Raw genomic sequence first — 15,740 nt, forward strand, 5'->3', positions numbered from 1 at the left:
GTGGTGTAATAGTTCCAGAAATCCTAAAACAGAAAAAAACTGGAGCTGCAGTTACTACATGCTCTGGCTGGTTGACTAACAACCAACCAGCCCATCTAATATAGAATAATCTTGCAAAGTAAATAAACTTCAAACACTTTAAACCTTAGATTAATATAATTAATGAAAACACAAAACTGAGCTGTCTTAACGGATTTTTGTAAACTACATTAAAAATGGGAGTGTCTCCTCCCTGATCATCATGGGAGCAGAGTACATGAGTCTCTGAAATTAACTGTTACAGCCTGTGAGTGATGTCTGGCTTCCACTTTAATCTGTTGCCACCCTTCACCAACAGCAGTTGAGTAATCATTTAAATAATGCTATAATTCTCCTTCGCAGATCAAAACATGTATGTTGTGTCCTTTGAAAGTATTGATAATTTATTGCAAAAATTAGAAGCAACAAATAGAATAGACTTGCAAACAAAGACAGAATTTTACAATACTATCAGAAACGTACCATGGCTTTACACAAACACCCTTCACAGAAGAGCAATGTTAATATTAGCTAACAAATACAGACCAGACCACTTTTTCATGGACACTGTATAATGAATTGATGAATATCATCATGCAGATCATTTTCTGAATGTTCAAACTTCTACTTTGAACATCCATATTGAGTTGTTACTAATAGTTTATGGCCACGCCTGTTTGTGTTGGATCAAGTATCAGGGAGGTGCTACAAGCAAAAACGGAGATTCTCTCCACCTTCCTGCAAGATCTGAGAAAGAATTTGACGTTGCTGTTGGACACCAGACTGGTCTACAAAAGGTAAATTTCACTCTACTTTTTCTGCCCAGATATACAGTAAGGACATAATTTATCATCATACCCAAAATGATGTAGCTTTGACAGATTCACCTCTTCTACTTCCAATTATAATACACGTCTACGTGTAAAACATTTAAAATCTCAGTCCAGCATTCTCTCTCTCTCTCTCTTCTCTCTTTCTCTGTGTGTGTATATATATATATATATATATATATATATATATATATATATATATATATATATATATATATATATATATATATATATTAGACATATATATAACCTGAGAGGCTTTACTTGCACTTTTCTTGCAGTCAAGATGCCAGAAACTGCAGAGGCTGTGTCAGCCACTCTGACCACCAACAGAAATTGCACCATAGAAATTACCAATGGCAGCAGCCACTGCCTCATCAACCCCAAGTAAGTCTGTGAATGCTTCTGCAAGTTTACAACTTGTGAAATTGATTACATTAAAGTGACAATTTAGATCAACTTTAACACCTCTTTATTCTTTTGTTATTTTATCCCAGAATGATCAATAAAGTATTTTTTGTTTTAACATAATTTTTATTACAAGGTGCTGCTAGTAATCAGTGCAGCTGACTTGATTCGTTTTATTATATCATTACAATAAAATAATATTAATATCTTTGATGTCTGAAATTAACAAAAAACTACTGATTATAGTCATGGTTTAGTAAAGTTTTAGTTTTTTGTGTAATGCAATACAATGTCAGACCTTCAGTTTCGAATTTCCAAAGAAGAGTGAGGATCTCGTGTGACTAAAAAAAGACAAACAACAGAACCATTAAAAGTTGCTGCTGCCTGCTGTAATTTGTGTCAAGCCTCCACATTTATCTGAGTTTGGCAGGACAGGACATACTTTGGATGAGTGGTTTCATGTGTGGCATTACACCGCTGAGAACATCCACTTATCCATCATACGGTGACATGCACTGCCTCATTGCACATTGCATGCAGGTACACTCACTGTTACTTAGAAGTTCACAGTGGTACCTCCAGTCAAACTCCATCCATCAGCATAAGCTGTTTCACCCCAGAAAGCGCCACTCTCAGAAAGTACACTGACAAACTCCTAAAAACTTAGTGAGATGTGTGTTGGGTTTTTTCCATTCGTATAAGTGGGATTATCATGATCTGTTTGTTTTATTTCTATCCTCTCTTAGGGTCTACATGAGTAGTGGTTTCTGTTACCATCCACCCCAGCCGACGATTCGAACCACGATGACAGAAGTTTGCTCCTTCACCAAGGATGACCACACTGCCACGGGCGCGGTCGGCCTGCTGACCTACGACTTGCTCCATATGCAGAGTCGAGTTTGCTCACAACGCATGGCCATCATGTTCTCTGTGCCTTTCGACTATAACCTGTACAAGAACCGGCTGGCTGTGGGTGTGGTGGATCCCTCCACTGCCTGCGACAAACATCTGTACGAGCAGATGTACGATGGGAAAGATCTGGGCAACTTCGCCCGTTCTGATGAAAACGGGTGTGGCCTGGAGCATCGAGCGACATCTGTTGATTTGAGAGCGACCATGTCTGCAGTCGGCAAAGCCATCGTTAAAGTGGAGATCTATGATAAAATGCATCATTAAGATGCTGTTTGTTGTTTCTGAATTCAAAGAGTGAATAAACTTCATTGTATCTGACCAATGCTGTTTTCTTAAAAAAATAACACGAATAAAAACAAGCTTTATGGAGATGAAGACTGATTTTGCTGTCATTTTTATTTTGTGTCCACTAAAAGATATCAATATCTGACAACCAGCTCATTGATTCCTCATTACCTTATATCTTGGGCTCACATACAGTGTACACTCCCTTCTCTTTGATTATGGTAATAAAGCATTCAGACTCAGTGCTTCTGGTGGATTATTTTCACTCTATATTCTTTCATTAATACTTATGAACAGTAATTATTTTTTAATCTCTTATTGGGATCCATGCAATTCTAATCAGTGGGAGCAGATGGAACATGGGCAGAGATGTTTTTATAATCGGCACATTTACAATCCAGTTCCTCACTTTCTTACTTGATTGTGGGAAATTTGAGAAAAAAGGTTTAACAGTGGAAAAAAAAATTTTTGTCTTGGCATGCAGTGATTGCTTCATCTTTGTTGCACAACGCCACAGACGCGTGATTTTCCGAAAGCTCTCCATTTTTGCCAACAGCTATAGTCGACCAGACGGGGCGGTGGCACCACTATGGACCTTCGGTGTATCATAGCAGGAAATTGTTCATATCTTTCCCTCACATGGGTGTGTCTGATTAAAGAGGGGAATGCCATCGTTATGATCTGCAGTGCTAGTCATCTTTTAGTCTAAGCCATGGCTTTCAAAGCTGTATGGAAAGAGGGTGTGCCAGGTTTAAATGTGGCAATGCGGCGAGTGGGAGGGTAATTGTCCCGTCCTTGTGAAAAAAAACGATAAATAGATTAACTTCTAGCCCAGGTAACTTCTCCCGCATGCACACTTGGAGCATCTGAGCAGGTAAGTCACCGAGAACAGTGCAGGAACGTTTATTAGAGACAGTACAGGGATGCCTCCTTTGCTCTTGTCTATTTACAGAGTAAGAGTCAGATGAGACATTTGTTTGATTTATCTCTTGGTTTGTTAATAAAAGGGAAGATCATTTTCTTTTATGCTTGCAGTTTCTTCATTATTGCTTGGTACTTAGAGCTGTAATTGAAGTTTGGCTGCGTCTTATGAGACCGCCGCCATACTCTGATTGTTCACAACTGTTTTGAAATTTCATTAGCCTGTGAAATGCCTCGTCCGTAATTAGCTGTAGTTGATGAGTGCCTTTCAAGGTCAGTGGACTGTCAGCCGAGTTTTGCAGCAGAACAGATGTCAGCTATGTGTTCCATATCATAATCAGGCGCATTCTCTTGACCCTCACGGTGCTTCAAGGAAGAAAAAGACTTGTCCCACCTTTCCTTCTTAGATTCTGCCGGTCCACATCTGAAACATCTTGGTCTTTAAAGCACCTCTGCTGACAATGGAGTCTGCTGAAGCAATAGCAGCTGACGTGAACAGCAGCAGAAGTGTGATAGTTGAAATCACAAATCTCACCAACAATTACTGCCTCTTAAACCCCAAGTAAGGATCGTTGGATTCCCTGAATCGAGTCATTTTTTTGTACAAGTTGTGGAATAAATGCTCTCGTTTATTCTTTAGGGTTCACTTTGAACATGGGTTCTCGTACAACCCCCCTCAGCCCAGCGTGGGCCCTCTGAAGACAGAGGTTTGCACTTTCACCAAGTCCAGCGGCACCGCAACTGGAAGCGTCGGCGTCCTCACCTACGACCTTTTCGAGAGGACGCAGAAGGACCACGTTGAAACTCTGGCCATCATGTTCTCAGTTCCCTGGGATTACAACTTGTACAAAAACTGGTTTGCTGTGGGCATCCACAAGAAGGGGCGCAACTGTGACAAAGATTTGTTTAAACAGATGTACTACGAGAAGAAGGAGCGTGAGCATGGCTTTATCAGGGCAGAAGCCACTGGTTCCGGGATCAATTATGTGGGCGACTATCTTGACATCAAGGCCACCATGTGTCCCATGGGCAATGCCATTATGAAAGTAGAGGTGTGGGACAAGTTTTTCCCCCTCATTGGTCAGCAGGTGGTTTAAAACCGCCTTCTCATTTTAACTAGCAGAAGATTTTCTAACATGTTGCATTATTTTACAGCTGTGTTGTTGCTGACTGGTGACTAAATGTCTGAGTTTTACCCTTCGTGAAATCTGGCTCAGACCAAAGTTGAGCTTGTGTTTAAATCCTGGCAGAGCCAACCCTTCTTTGGAGCCAAAGCCAAAGCCTCCCATGTATTTCAATAGCATTTCACCTTAAACTGGCGTCTTTGGAAATGGAAATCAAAGCATGCCTCAACCAAGGATGAGGGCAAACAGCTTAATGAAACACACAAAACGCCTGTCCTAACTTACCTTGACATTGCAGTCTGAGGACTGAAATAAACTACTCTGCTAAACCTACTTGTGTCTGACTGTTGATTGGCTGAAGACAGCTTTAAAAAAAATACAGACTGAACTTTAGAATAAAAAAAAATGGCACTTTTGTGTTTGCCTACGTGAACAATGTTGCAAGTCACCTTCTTTGACATACTGACATTTTACCATGTCCATATTTTTATGTACATATATTTTTAAAAGGTGATCTAAACACTGATGTTTGCTGATTCTATAGCTTTAGTCACAAGCTGTCAGCGGGCGAAAAATGGGCAAACCTGTGCTCAGGTTTGCCTACCCTCTTGACACATAAAATGTCAAGTAGACCGCTCAAGCTAGCAGTATAGTGAAAAAACAGAAAACTCTTAGCAATGAGTAAGAAAAGGGGGTGGGGTTACTTATCGCCAACAGTCCCACCCACAATTTAGAGCCAAATTTATAACGAAGCACCACCGCTCTACAGATACTATAATGTTGGCTAAACGACATAATCATAATTAAAAGACTGCTGGGAACGCTTTTATTATGATCGGAGTGGGTTTTTAAGTTGCGGCTGCTCCCCTTTATGACCCTCCAAAGGTTAACCCCCGTACGGATGCATGTGACTAAGGCTTAAGCTGTGGCTAAAAAGTTAAATCCCCAGCTTCACTTTGAGCCTGACAACCTGACTGTCTTATTAAAAAATCTTTGTCACAAAAAAAAAAATCACCTGGGTTCTGCCTTTGAGACTTAAAAACATTATTAAAATAACAATCATACATATATAACAATGAAAATATCACAAACTTTAATTTTATTTAATGAAAAAAAGTCAAATTTGACATCTATTTCATTTTGTTTGAATGTTGTGTGAGTGTGCCGTCACCGACCTTGTAAAAAAATACAGGGATTCATGTCAAAATATGCAAAAACCTTTTTTCTTAATAAACATTGAGTGTAAAAATATAAAGTTCCACCATTTTTTTTAAATCTAAATACTGTCATTTGGATTGGTATTGTAGCAATTGTGGCCTATGAGATTTAATATCAGCTTTTTACTGCTTTTGCAGCATTAACTGCTCCAGGCACAAAAGACACTCAGATCAAAGGTTTTGCTTGCCTTCACATTATACATATTACAGAAGCATAAAGTAGATCTGTTTGGGCTCAATCCCTGATGTTTTGTTGAACGACACATTGGAGTAATGGCACACAGTTCAGAGTAAACAGCTGAGTACAATAAAAGTTTTGTTTGTAAAAACCTGTAAAGAGAAGATACCTTTAAGACGTTCCCGTCACATCTTTGCTTTCCGTCACTTTGCAGGTTCATGTTTGTGTGAAACTGTTCACATCATGCATTTGTGTAGTTGTATGCATTTCCACGACCGGTATGCACATGTTTCCATTGCTTTTGTTGCACATCGTTGTGCAGCCGCACCAATGCCTGCTCTGACAGCCTGCTCACAGAAATTCTGTTTTTTCCTTTGGTGATTAGAGAGGAAACCCATTCAAAAAACCAAGCAGGATTTTGTCTGTTGTATTCTAAGCAGCTAAAAAAGAGAGTTATCAGAAAAATATATATTCCTGAGCAGGTGAAAATGAGCATTTGTGTTCTGCAATTGTGGACGACAACACACATCAAATGCTGCCAAACTAACGTGCTTTTTCTTTAAAAAGAAATGAACCGACTCATTTAAATGAAAAGTTTAGAAAAGCAGCTGCAACATTAAAGTTTAAATTCCTGTATTCAGGAGGCAGCAGTCAGCTGAGGACAAAAAAGACCATTATGGGTTCAATTCAATTGCAGGCAAAAGTGCATTGATAAGAAAGAGAAAATAGCTAATAAATAAACTTTTTAAAATCAAACGAACCCAGAAATATCATTCATACCCCTTACCTCATTCATATTTAACCTCATTAATATTTAACACAGTGAAAAATTGCTGCTACGGAAATGAAAAAATAGAATTTGTTTACATTGGTGCAGGCTTTTCAAACCGTTTAACCTTTCACAAATAAAGATAATTTGATGTAATTTTAGGTTGACTGGATGTTTTTTCTGGTTTTTTTTTTCAATAAATGTAACTTGGGATAGAGCTGCAAGTTTAGTAAAACTGAATGTGTTCAAACTTGAATATAATTTTTGTTATAAAAATTGAATGAGTGTTTTTTAAAGGGCCTATATAACAGCAATAATTGACTAATCAGCAGCTGTTATTTCTCTGTGTAACACTTTGACAAAAGGACCACATTTTGAGTCTCTACAACTCAGTTTGCTGTGCAAGAATGCCATCTAGGGGCGGCCATTTTTGTCAAAATCACAGCTGTGCAAAAAACAAAACAAAAAAACACAGTTTGATTTAAAAGTATATATGTTTTGTGCAGCATATTTAAAAAATAAAATGATTGCACATTTGTGAGTATGATTTTAGGGAGAACAGATGACCACGTTTAACAATTTTAATGTAGTTACCCCTACTTTCTCCTCGCCTCATCATTTCAACTACAAACATGTCTGAAACATTTAGAGGGACTTTGATCAACTTCATCCTACTTTTGACCTGACAAGAGTCAAGCTGACAACAGGGTTGTCTCCATCTTAGCTAATTTCACCTTAATCTTAAAACCAACAAAAAATACACTTACAATGAAAAGATATCTGGGCTAAGCTTTTTTGTTTATTTTTCTTGTTGAAATATTACACCGGGCATATTTCACAGTTTGTTTGGCTGATTCAAACAGGTCACGTTGATCTTGGCAAGCTGTGAGAATCGCTTCACTTCTAAATTTGTTATTTCGGAACCTCTCTGGCTGCAGACTGACACAAATGTGTATCGAGTAACAATAGATCATTTACAGTTGAACCAAAAACATCTGGATTTAAAAAAAATTAAATTCTATGTAATGAAATCAAAAATTTGAAATGTTATATTCTATCCTAAACTAAACAAAAAGGGACAACAACATGATACAAAGGCCATTAGTATCAGTTTAAGAGAACGGGGTTGTCATTTTTTTTTTTTAGATGAAATGCAATAAACAAGAAGAAAAAAATCTCAGTTTAACCCTTGTGCTATCTTAGATGAGCCCACCCTTACATTGACGTGTTATTCCTACCATGACAAAGGTGGTTAAGGTGGAAAGATTTCATGTAATCCATGGACACCATGTGACGATCACAAATCATTGAAGAAAAAAGGTTCAGCGCACTGTCTAGTGGGTCTAGATGACCCAACTCCCAATGTTAAAGTGCCTAGGATAGCACAAGGGTTAAGCTGTGCTTTCATGCAAACATAGTGCCACTGGCTGAAATCTTATTTGCACTTTTCAAAGGTAAACCCTTCTAAATCGACAAAGTTTTTAATGTTTAAAAAGGTTTGTAGTGTCCTCACAATCCAAATAAATGCTTGTTTACTGGGTGCAAAGGCTGTCATCTGATAGCTTTGCAATATCAGCCCAAAAAACATGAGATATGTTTTTTATTTTTTAGCACTTGCTTTTTTTGCTCTTCAAGGCTGAAAAAAAGCTGTTTTTACAACTTCTGAAACAGTTTTTTTGTTGTTGTTTTTTAGTTCCGTGAGGCTGTTATAGCTCCAACTGTCAATCAGGCAGTTATTTTCCTCATGTTCTTTTTAATTGTCCTGCTGCTGCACCAACAGAGTTGACCTTCAGCTTGGTGCTTTCCTGGGCCATCCAACCTGGAGAAATGAAAAATGTGTTGGCTTGATGTGCAGTGAAACAGCCTTTGCTGCTTCTCTGTGTCTCTTTTGAGTTCATTCAGAGTGACCGGGCAACAGTTCTTGCGTCAAACCTACTTGGATGTGGAGTCCTGTGCTGCCAGAGTGGTGTCAGCCAGCTGAATGGTCAGCTCTGAAGCAGCAGTGCCAGCTGCCTGGCTCCAACACAGCAAAATAATTACTCATGTCACGTTGAATGACTCGCATCAGTGGGTGGGGTCTTTCCATTTTCATCAATTCTGGCACACCTCCAGCATGTACATGCAGCTAGAAATTAACTGGGGAATTAATACTGAGTGCTAATTGATACAAGCAAACAAAGGTACAAAAAAAGCAAAGCAAATATCAATCAACTGTCAATGACACATCAATAACTTTTTGTCCTTCTATGGACAGCATCTTTTCTCATGGATCCCTACTAGGCTGCAAAGTCTGGCAAAACCAGCAGCAGCTGATGCAAAGATGCCCTTACCTGCCATCTTTCCAACCACTCAGCCAGATATCCCGCGCATCGGTCAAACATCGAGGGCAGCACATCCTTCACGCCCAAACCTACCACCTCCCACTGACTGGAAATGCTTTTTAAACTTGCTGTTGCAGAGATTTGAGGGTGTTTCTCTGCCCTTTTTTTTCAATTTGTTAAAAGAAGTGTTTGTGAAGTAACTGCAAAATTCTTTGAACTGTGAAATTTACTTTGTTTTCCCAAATCCCTGAATTTAGGAGGTTTGTGTACGAAAACAAACGACAAAAGCCGAGAAGCAACAGGTCGGTTTGCTTCAGTGTCTTTGATGAGTCGTGACACTTTGGTCTGTGGGACCATATTTCTAAATGTTGGCTGTTGTAAGTTAAGGCATCTCACTGTGTATGTCTCTGTGCTATGACACAGCTCGGAGGATAGATGGAAAACTTCTTTTTTTCCGATATGCCCAAAACTTTAACTATCTCCATGTATCTTTGCAAATTGTGCTTTTAAAATAATCATAAAACAGAATTGTTTTTTGTTTCATTTATCAGAATTGACAAAGCCTTTTGGATAAGAGGTGAAACGTTTTTTAACTTTAGAACTTTAAGTCCAGATGACGGCCCCTAAACCTACTACTATCATGAAACAGAATTAGACAATCTGAAATCAAAACAATTTCCTTTGAATAGAAAGAAATACGTGCCTAGTTTTTTATTTTAGATGACTTCATTAATGTTTAATTCAAAACAAACAATACTTTATTAACCCCCAGGGGGGAAAAAATAACATTTTTTACTCATTTTCTGAGATTCCTTGTGATTGGTTTTAGCTGTGAGCAGAAAGGATCTCCATTCCAATCAGTGTTGTAGAAAAAGCTTCTGGCTACAGACTAACAAACATTAAAAGCTATAAATCAGAATATGGTAATTGTTGAATTTTTTGGTGTCAACTTTATTTTTATTTTTACAATAAACAATGTTTACAGATGAGGCAGTATTTTTTGTTGTAGTTTTGCCACGCTTCTCATTAAAGAACAGTGTTGTAGTTCTACATTTGACCACTAGGTGGCCAAAAGTACTGCTTGCATTAAGGCTCTCGAGAACATGTGCATCTATGTCATGGATTCTGCTGATTTTGGTGACTAAACATGAAATCCTCTTTTAGTAAGTATTAAAAACGTCTAATACGTTGTTAAACAAAACACATGTGAAATTGAATGCATTCATACAGCAATGTTATGATTTTTGTATTTGTTTTGCTTTTACCTTATAAAAACTGAAGATATGCTTCTGTTGCAAAGGTTTTCACCGCATCAGGCACATAACCTAAAAAAAATACTTGAAGAAATTGATTTTGTATATAAAGTAAAATTCAACTGCATTTAAATAAGCAAGTATACATACCAGAATCATCACTGATTATTGACACTGAATCTTTTCTATGCATTCATCAGATATGGTGAGGTTTTTGTCACAATAAGGAGGAACAAATCAAATGAGGCAAAAAAGAATAAAAAAGAAAATGACTAAGATCACTAAAGACGCTTTATCCATTTCACTCACACACTCAACAATAGAAAAGGGCAACCGGTACAAAGTCATGCGTGCCAGATCAGGGTGGGATACATATCTGCTGTATAGACTTCTTTCACTATAGCACTTGTACACTTCAGATGCTGAGAAACACTTTAAGCAAAGACAAAAGCCATCTGTCCCAGTTCCTCTTAACACCCAACAGGAAAGGGTTTGAATAGTTTCAATTCAACACTTAAAAAGATGAGAAGCTTATGGTGAAAGACAACTTTCTCTCTGCCTTTTTATTAAAAAAAAAAAAAAAAAAAAAAGGATGCAGTAATAGTAGTTTGAGCAGCCATTTATCCAAAAAAGAAAAAAACAGCAAGGCAAAAATTGATATTTAATTGTTTAAAATAAGGTGGAAATTACATAAGAGTAAGAACAGATATAATGCACTATAATCTCTCAGTGTTCAGAAATATCACTGGTGTTTCCCAAATAACAAAGTTACAACACTACACATAAATACAGCTCTTGTTCCACTTCTGAAAGCTAACAGCTTGTCGTCATTCAAAACTAAACAATCTACACCCATCATGATGCAAGCAAAAGATCAAACTTTTGTCAGTATTACTCAGTGCATTTCACGGTTGCACACAGACTTTCAGTGTTTTGTCTCATCAAGAAAAATCAGCATACTCTATTACAAAAAGAGAGGACACACAATATCAGGACCTCATCAATCACATCTCAACATGATGTGTCAACAGTAACCTTTGACTCCAAATGTCCTAGACAAGATGACTCAACTAGGAATCTCTCAGCCTTTCATTTTCAAAGATTGTCTCAAAACAGGATTCACAATTGTCAGCTGAAAGCTAATTAGAGCGATCAACGAGAATACATAAAGACTTCATGTAGATATCCCATCTATTTCATTAGCAAGCCACGCAGCTTTAGTCTTCAAAAATCCTGATTACATTCGTTCCAGTATAAATGTAGCTCCGTTTTCTGAACACCAAGTGCAAAGTGGTTCAGTAAATAATCAAAAGTTCACTTGAGTGGTTAAAAACTAGTCACAGTCTTTATCTTAAAACTTTAGATACAGTAAATGTGATACAGTATAGTATGGGAAATGTAGTTCACGTGAGTCTATAAGAAGATTCTAAATGATCTTCTTCTCCTCTGGTTCTTGTGCAGGTGAGTTGTGAGGTGCAAAGATTAAAAGCTGCTCTGATAGTTTATGTGTTGGTAGAGATACTGGGAAAAGCAGGAAGGACATTCTGGTCAATCAGGAGCTCCCGTCACCATTTTTGGTCTTGAGCACCACCAAGCTGACCATGATGGGGATCAGGCAGATGGGAGTGATGACCAGGGCAAAGACGGTTGCTGGTGGTGGGTCACTGAACTCCTCTGTGGGACACTCCTTGAAATACGTGGAGTGAATATCCACAAATATCTGTTCCACCAGTGGGTTGGGCCATGGGATCTGAAGGCAGTCAGATATCTCTTCTGTGCAAATGCTTAAGTTGCTGTACAAACTGGTGAGTCAGAAAAAACAGAAACCAATGAATATTGCATTTTGAGTCGGGGTATGGCGGTTCATTTTCACAGTGATTGGATTAATATCAAGATTTGGGGTTTCCCACACGATTCCTATTTATTCATTTCGAACGATCCAATTTGATTCACCGATCTAAAATCGATATGGGACATTTTTAGCCAAAAATTCAAACAGTGTGACTTAGAGAGATACTGACCAGTGCATGTGAAGTTTTCCTGAGTCTTTGTATTTTTTGCAAGATAATCAAGCGTAAATTAAATATGTGTACAATCAAACAAGTCAACAAAATGTAAATTCAAAATTGCAAATTCCAAGTGTTTCCACACATTAGACTGTAATGATGGATTGATCATTTTTTGCTGCCATCACGTGTGTTGTCCGTTGTGATGCACTTGGTAGTTTTCATGTCATAGTAAAATAGACCTACCATATGAATATAATCATTTTATTTCATTTAGAACGTATTTTTTAATGATATAGATTGATTTAATTAAAAACCTGCCTCAGACAGATCAATCTAATTAGATGGCAGGAACAGAAATCGATTCAATTAAGTAGATTAATCGTCACACCCCTAATTTTGAGGAAAACATTTTTTGAGGAAAACATTTTTGTTTCAATTTTGAAAATTAATTACAAATATAGAAAAACTCACCTGTTCACGTTTCCCCAAACACACCAGTCAGTTGTGTTTAATAAATCCATTGCATTGTTAAACTTGGGCATACAAAAATGGTGAAAGAGTGCAGAAAGGCACTCCACGCTTGGCCCAGAGAAAATATCCTCACAAATGCTGCAAAGAGATTCACAATACGGCCCGCTTCCACAAGTCGCTGGAATAAAACCGAAATTAAGAACAAAAAACGGAATAATTTCGGAAATCGTAGAAAGAATGCAAATAATTCCACCTACCAATCGGCTCGCCTGTTGCTGCAGTTGCTGTGGGAGTGGAAACAAAAGTACATTTTCAGTATTACTACTTCCAGCATGATTCCATAAAACATCAACCTCAGCTCTGCCAAACTAACACACAGCTAAATGAGCAGATGGCCTTTTGCCTGTTGCAGCTCATGAATTCTTTTCTTCACCAAGGCAGGAATTTGCATCTGCAGGCGGCAGACCACACACTCACCAGAGAGAAAGGAGAGGAATACCCCAATGAAAGCAAGTGCTCCCTTCATGTCAGAAAAAACAAGTAAAGGTGCGCTTCCCCCAGATGACTATCTAAACCTTTCAGACTTCTTAAGCAAGGCATACCAGGATACAAAACAGGAAGGAAAGGGCGCAGTGTTGTCTTCGGTCACCAGATGTCCAAACAATGTTACCCGCTGCTACCAGATGTTCCTTAAGGATCTGTCTGATGGCCCTGCACCTTGTCAGCAGCTCGTCTTTCTCCAGCGCACGTTACTTCAAGTCTTTCCTCCTTTTTGAAAGGGGTGGAGGCAACAAAGATTGTCCTCTCCATTCTCCTAAATAAAAGGAGCACACCCAAGCTGGGGCTGGACGCACATCTGAAAACCCTTTACTCTTTAACTCTTGTTCTGCTTTTTAGTCTCAGTTTCTCACAGTCGAAGGCCTGGCCAGCGCACAGCATGTGATTTATTTGCCTTTTGGGCTGCCTCTGCCAAATAGGAAACATAAGTAAACATTTAGGGCTTAGCGTTTTGGGTGGATGTAATCATGACTGCAGGGTGTGCTGTGCAGGCAGCCCACGATTTCATATTTAGGTTAATTTCACCAAGCAAGCTGTTAGTCAGGAGTGGCCAGCTGTTTAAAAAGCCAACCTCTTTTACACACGCATGCTTACAAAGAAAGAGTTTGTGTCTCCCCAATATGTGGGAACGCTTGCTTAAAGTCACTGGGAACTTATAGGGGGGTGGTACATCTGTCGGGGAAAGCAGTTTCTAGCTGTCATCACTTTAAAAAAGCGGCACATGAGAATCTGTTTCATTAAGTCGCCGGAAATAAATCCTTTGCTTCGTGTTTTCTCACTACCAGCTTGTAAATTTGGTCGCGGGACCTACTTGTCGGGGCTCACAACATCTGTTTGCTGAGCTGCATTATGATTTAGTAATGACATCAGGAAATGTGTCTTTTCGTGGGAGGGGCTGCGAGATGGGGGGAGTTGGCAGGAGAAGGGTGGGGGGGACAGTCAGAGAAAGAGGAAGGCACAGGATGAGGACCAGGGAAAGGGGCCCGCTGCAAAGTTTCAGTTGTTTCACAACTTGGAGTTCATGCACAGACCACAGACCTTGCGTGGGGTAAATGACGAACAAATTCGGGACGTTGAGCCAGGTGGGGGGCTGTTTATAAGAAAGGTTTTGGTTAACCTCTAACCCCCAGCCATTGTGGGCCTCCTGTCGACTGCTGTTGACCCCCTGTTTCGTAAAGACCTCCTCCAGAGTTTGTCTTGGCTTCTCATGATAAAAACAAAGAGATGTCTTGGCAGAAAACACCATCTGTAGACTCCGTGTACAGGTTGGTCTGTTCCAGGCCAAACAAATGTTTGGGAAAAAAGGGATCCAAAGCAATTCCTCCGTGGACATATTTATATAATCGTTGGCGGACTAAATTCTAATTAAATTTTATTCATTCATTTAAACTGTTTATTAAAGATTTTGACAGAATTTTACTTAGATCATTATTTTTATAGGTACCAGTACATGAAGCACTCAGTTTCAGGTGCTAAAAAAGTTTGACACTCTCTGATTTGCACAATTTCTGTTCAAGAATATTAAAGAAAAAGGAAATTATTGCTTCTGCTGTCTTGGAATAAAAAACCTCACTTGCTGTTACGTTGGGTTGCAGCCCTGCATCGTCGTTAGGCAGACAAAGCACAGTTCTGTGTCCTTCAGAAAAAAACAATGAGAATATGAGCAATTATAAGAAAATATTCTACAGAGTCATCTAACAACACTCAAAGTGAACTAAACTCTCAATAATAGTTTAGTTTGAGGGGTTAACACATGGTGTAAAACTAGAAAAGGTTAAGGAAGTCCAAAAATTCACTGCATCCTTTCTTTGTCTCCAAGCACACAAAGAAAAAACACCTAAGACAAACATTTCTAAAAAACCTTTTTCCACCTCAACAAAAATATTAACAGTTGTAATGACATTTTTAGTGTCTGTAATTCCATCAGGAATCATAAAAAGGTGTCTTCTTTTTTCATATTTAATTTGCATCAAAGTGAACCCCTCAAAAAACAACATTTTCTTCTACCTTTTGTACAAATATTCAATTAAAAAAAGGGTTTCAAGCGCTCATCTATAGAGAAAAGTTTAAGAATTAAGGAAAAGGCAAGACATGGGTCAGAGAAATCATCTACTTACCACACATGAGAAGTATTATGAAACACCCAGAAAGCACAGGAGAGAATCTGGTGAGTGTCATTTTGTCTGACAACGCTGTGTTCATCTTCCCTGGTGAGTAAGGGTAATGTATCTCAACCTTTCTGCAGGAAGGCTCTATAAAACAACAGGAAGCCCTCATTTCCTAGTATGGGCGGATTCACCAAATGGTGAAAAGGAGTCTGATAGTGTTGGAGCTGCTGTAGCCCATTGTACACCACCATCAGTTTCTCTTTACAAATGTTTCATTCTTTTTTGTTTTAAAAGAACTAAAAAGCATCTTCTGAGAAACTTGAGATTTTAAGATTTTTTTTTTAACATTAATGTCCCA

The 15,740-nt window shown here is 38.5% G+C and overlaps 3 protein-coding genes across 6 annotated transcripts; 2 read left to right on the forward strand and 1 right to left on the reverse strand.

Annotated features, from left to right (window-relative positions):
* Positions 1 to 713: 713 nt before the first annotated feature.
* LOC105354599 (bryoporin) lies at positions 714 to 2,692 on the forward strand. The gene is made up of 3 exons (XM_020704958.2): positions 714 to 815; positions 1,130 to 1,235; positions 2,003 to 2,692. Exons 2-3 carry the CDS (start codon positions 1,135 to 1,137, stop codon positions 2,430 to 2,432), a joined length of 531 nt encoding a protein of 176 aa, XP_020560617.1. The 5' UTR covers positions 714 to 815; positions 1,130 to 1,134; the 3' UTR covers positions 2,433 to 2,692.
* Positions 2,693 to 3,111: 419 nt separating this feature from the next.
* Positions 3,112 to 4,831, forward strand: LOC101165734 (DELTA-sagatoxin-Srs1a). The gene is made up of 3 exons (XM_004071304.4): positions 3,112 to 3,327; positions 3,782 to 3,936; positions 4,015 to 4,831. Exons 2-3 carry the CDS (start codon positions 3,836 to 3,838, stop codon positions 4,469 to 4,471), a joined length of 558 nt encoding a protein of 185 aa, XP_004071352.1. The 5' UTR covers positions 3,112 to 3,327; positions 3,782 to 3,835; the 3' UTR covers positions 4,472 to 4,831.
* A 5,678-nt stretch (positions 4,832 to 10,509) lies between these two features.
* On the reverse strand, positions 10,510 to 15,524 carry ramp2 (receptor activity modifying protein 2). Of its 4 annotated transcripts, XM_004071305.4 has the most exons (5): positions 15,392 to 15,523; positions 14,848 to 14,910; positions 12,974 to 13,000; positions 12,717 to 12,894; positions 10,510 to 12,038 (listed from the first exon to the last, which is right to left on the reverse strand). In XM_004071305.4, the coding sequence occupies exons 1-5, from the start codon at positions 15,474 to 15,476 to the stop codon at positions 11,789 to 11,791; spliced, it is 603 nt and encodes a 200-aa protein (XP_004071353.1). In that variant the 5' UTR covers positions 15,477 to 15,523; the 3' UTR covers positions 10,510 to 11,788. The 4 variants fall into 4 exon arrangements, with proteins under 4 accessions (XP_004071353.1, XP_011476270.1, XP_020560813.1 ...); XM_011477968.3 differs by lacking the exon at positions 14,848 to 14,910 and having other exon boundaries at positions 15,392 to 15,524; XM_020705154.2 differs by lacking the exons at positions 14,848 to 14,910; positions 15,392 to 15,523 and adding an exon at positions 14,313 to 14,835.
* Between the last annotated feature and the right edge of the window lie 216 nt (positions 15,525 to 15,740).

Source organism: Oryzias latipes, chromosome 8 (genome assembly GCF_002234675.1).
Source record: "Oryzias latipes chromosome 8, ASM223467v1".
NCBI classification, from domain to species: Eukaryota; Metazoa; Chordata; class Actinopteri; order Beloniformes; family Adrianichthyidae; genus Oryzias; species Oryzias latipes.

What these genes read in the sequence shown, in the direction of transcription:
- LOC101165734 (XM_004071304.4), top strand. Translation starts at nt 3,836, where the DNA reads ATGGAGTCTGCTGAAGCAATAGCAGCTGACGTGAACAGCAGCAGAAGT. An exon ending in TACTGCCTCTTAAACCCCAA is followed by an intron (nt 3,937 to 4,014) that starts GTAAGGATCGTT and finishes TTTATTCTTTAG; the next exon opens with GGTTCACTTTGAACATGGGT.
- LOC105354599 (XM_020704958.2), top strand. Translation starts at nt 1,135, where the DNA reads ATGCCAGAAACTGCAGAGGCTGTGTCAGCCACTCTGACCACCAACAGA. An exon ending in CACTGCCTCATCAACCCCAA is followed by an intron (nt 1,236 to 2,002) that starts GTAAGTCTGTGA and finishes ATCCTCTCTTAG; the next exon opens with GGTCTACATGAGTAGTGGTT.
- ramp2 (XM_020705154.2), bottom strand. Translation starts at nt 14,607, where the DNA reads ATGTCCACGGAGGAATTGCTTTGGATCCCTTTTTTCCCAAACATTTGT. An exon ending in AGCAACAGGCGAGCCGATTG is followed by an intron (nt 12,895 to 12,973) that starts GTAGGTGGAATT and finishes GTTTTATTCCAG; the next exon opens with CGACTTGTGGAAGCGGGCCG. An exon ending in GTTTGGGGAAACGTGAACAG is followed by an intron (nt 12,039 to 12,716) that starts GTGAGTTTTTCT and finishes CTGACTCACCAG; the next exon opens with TTTGTACAGCAACTTAAGCA.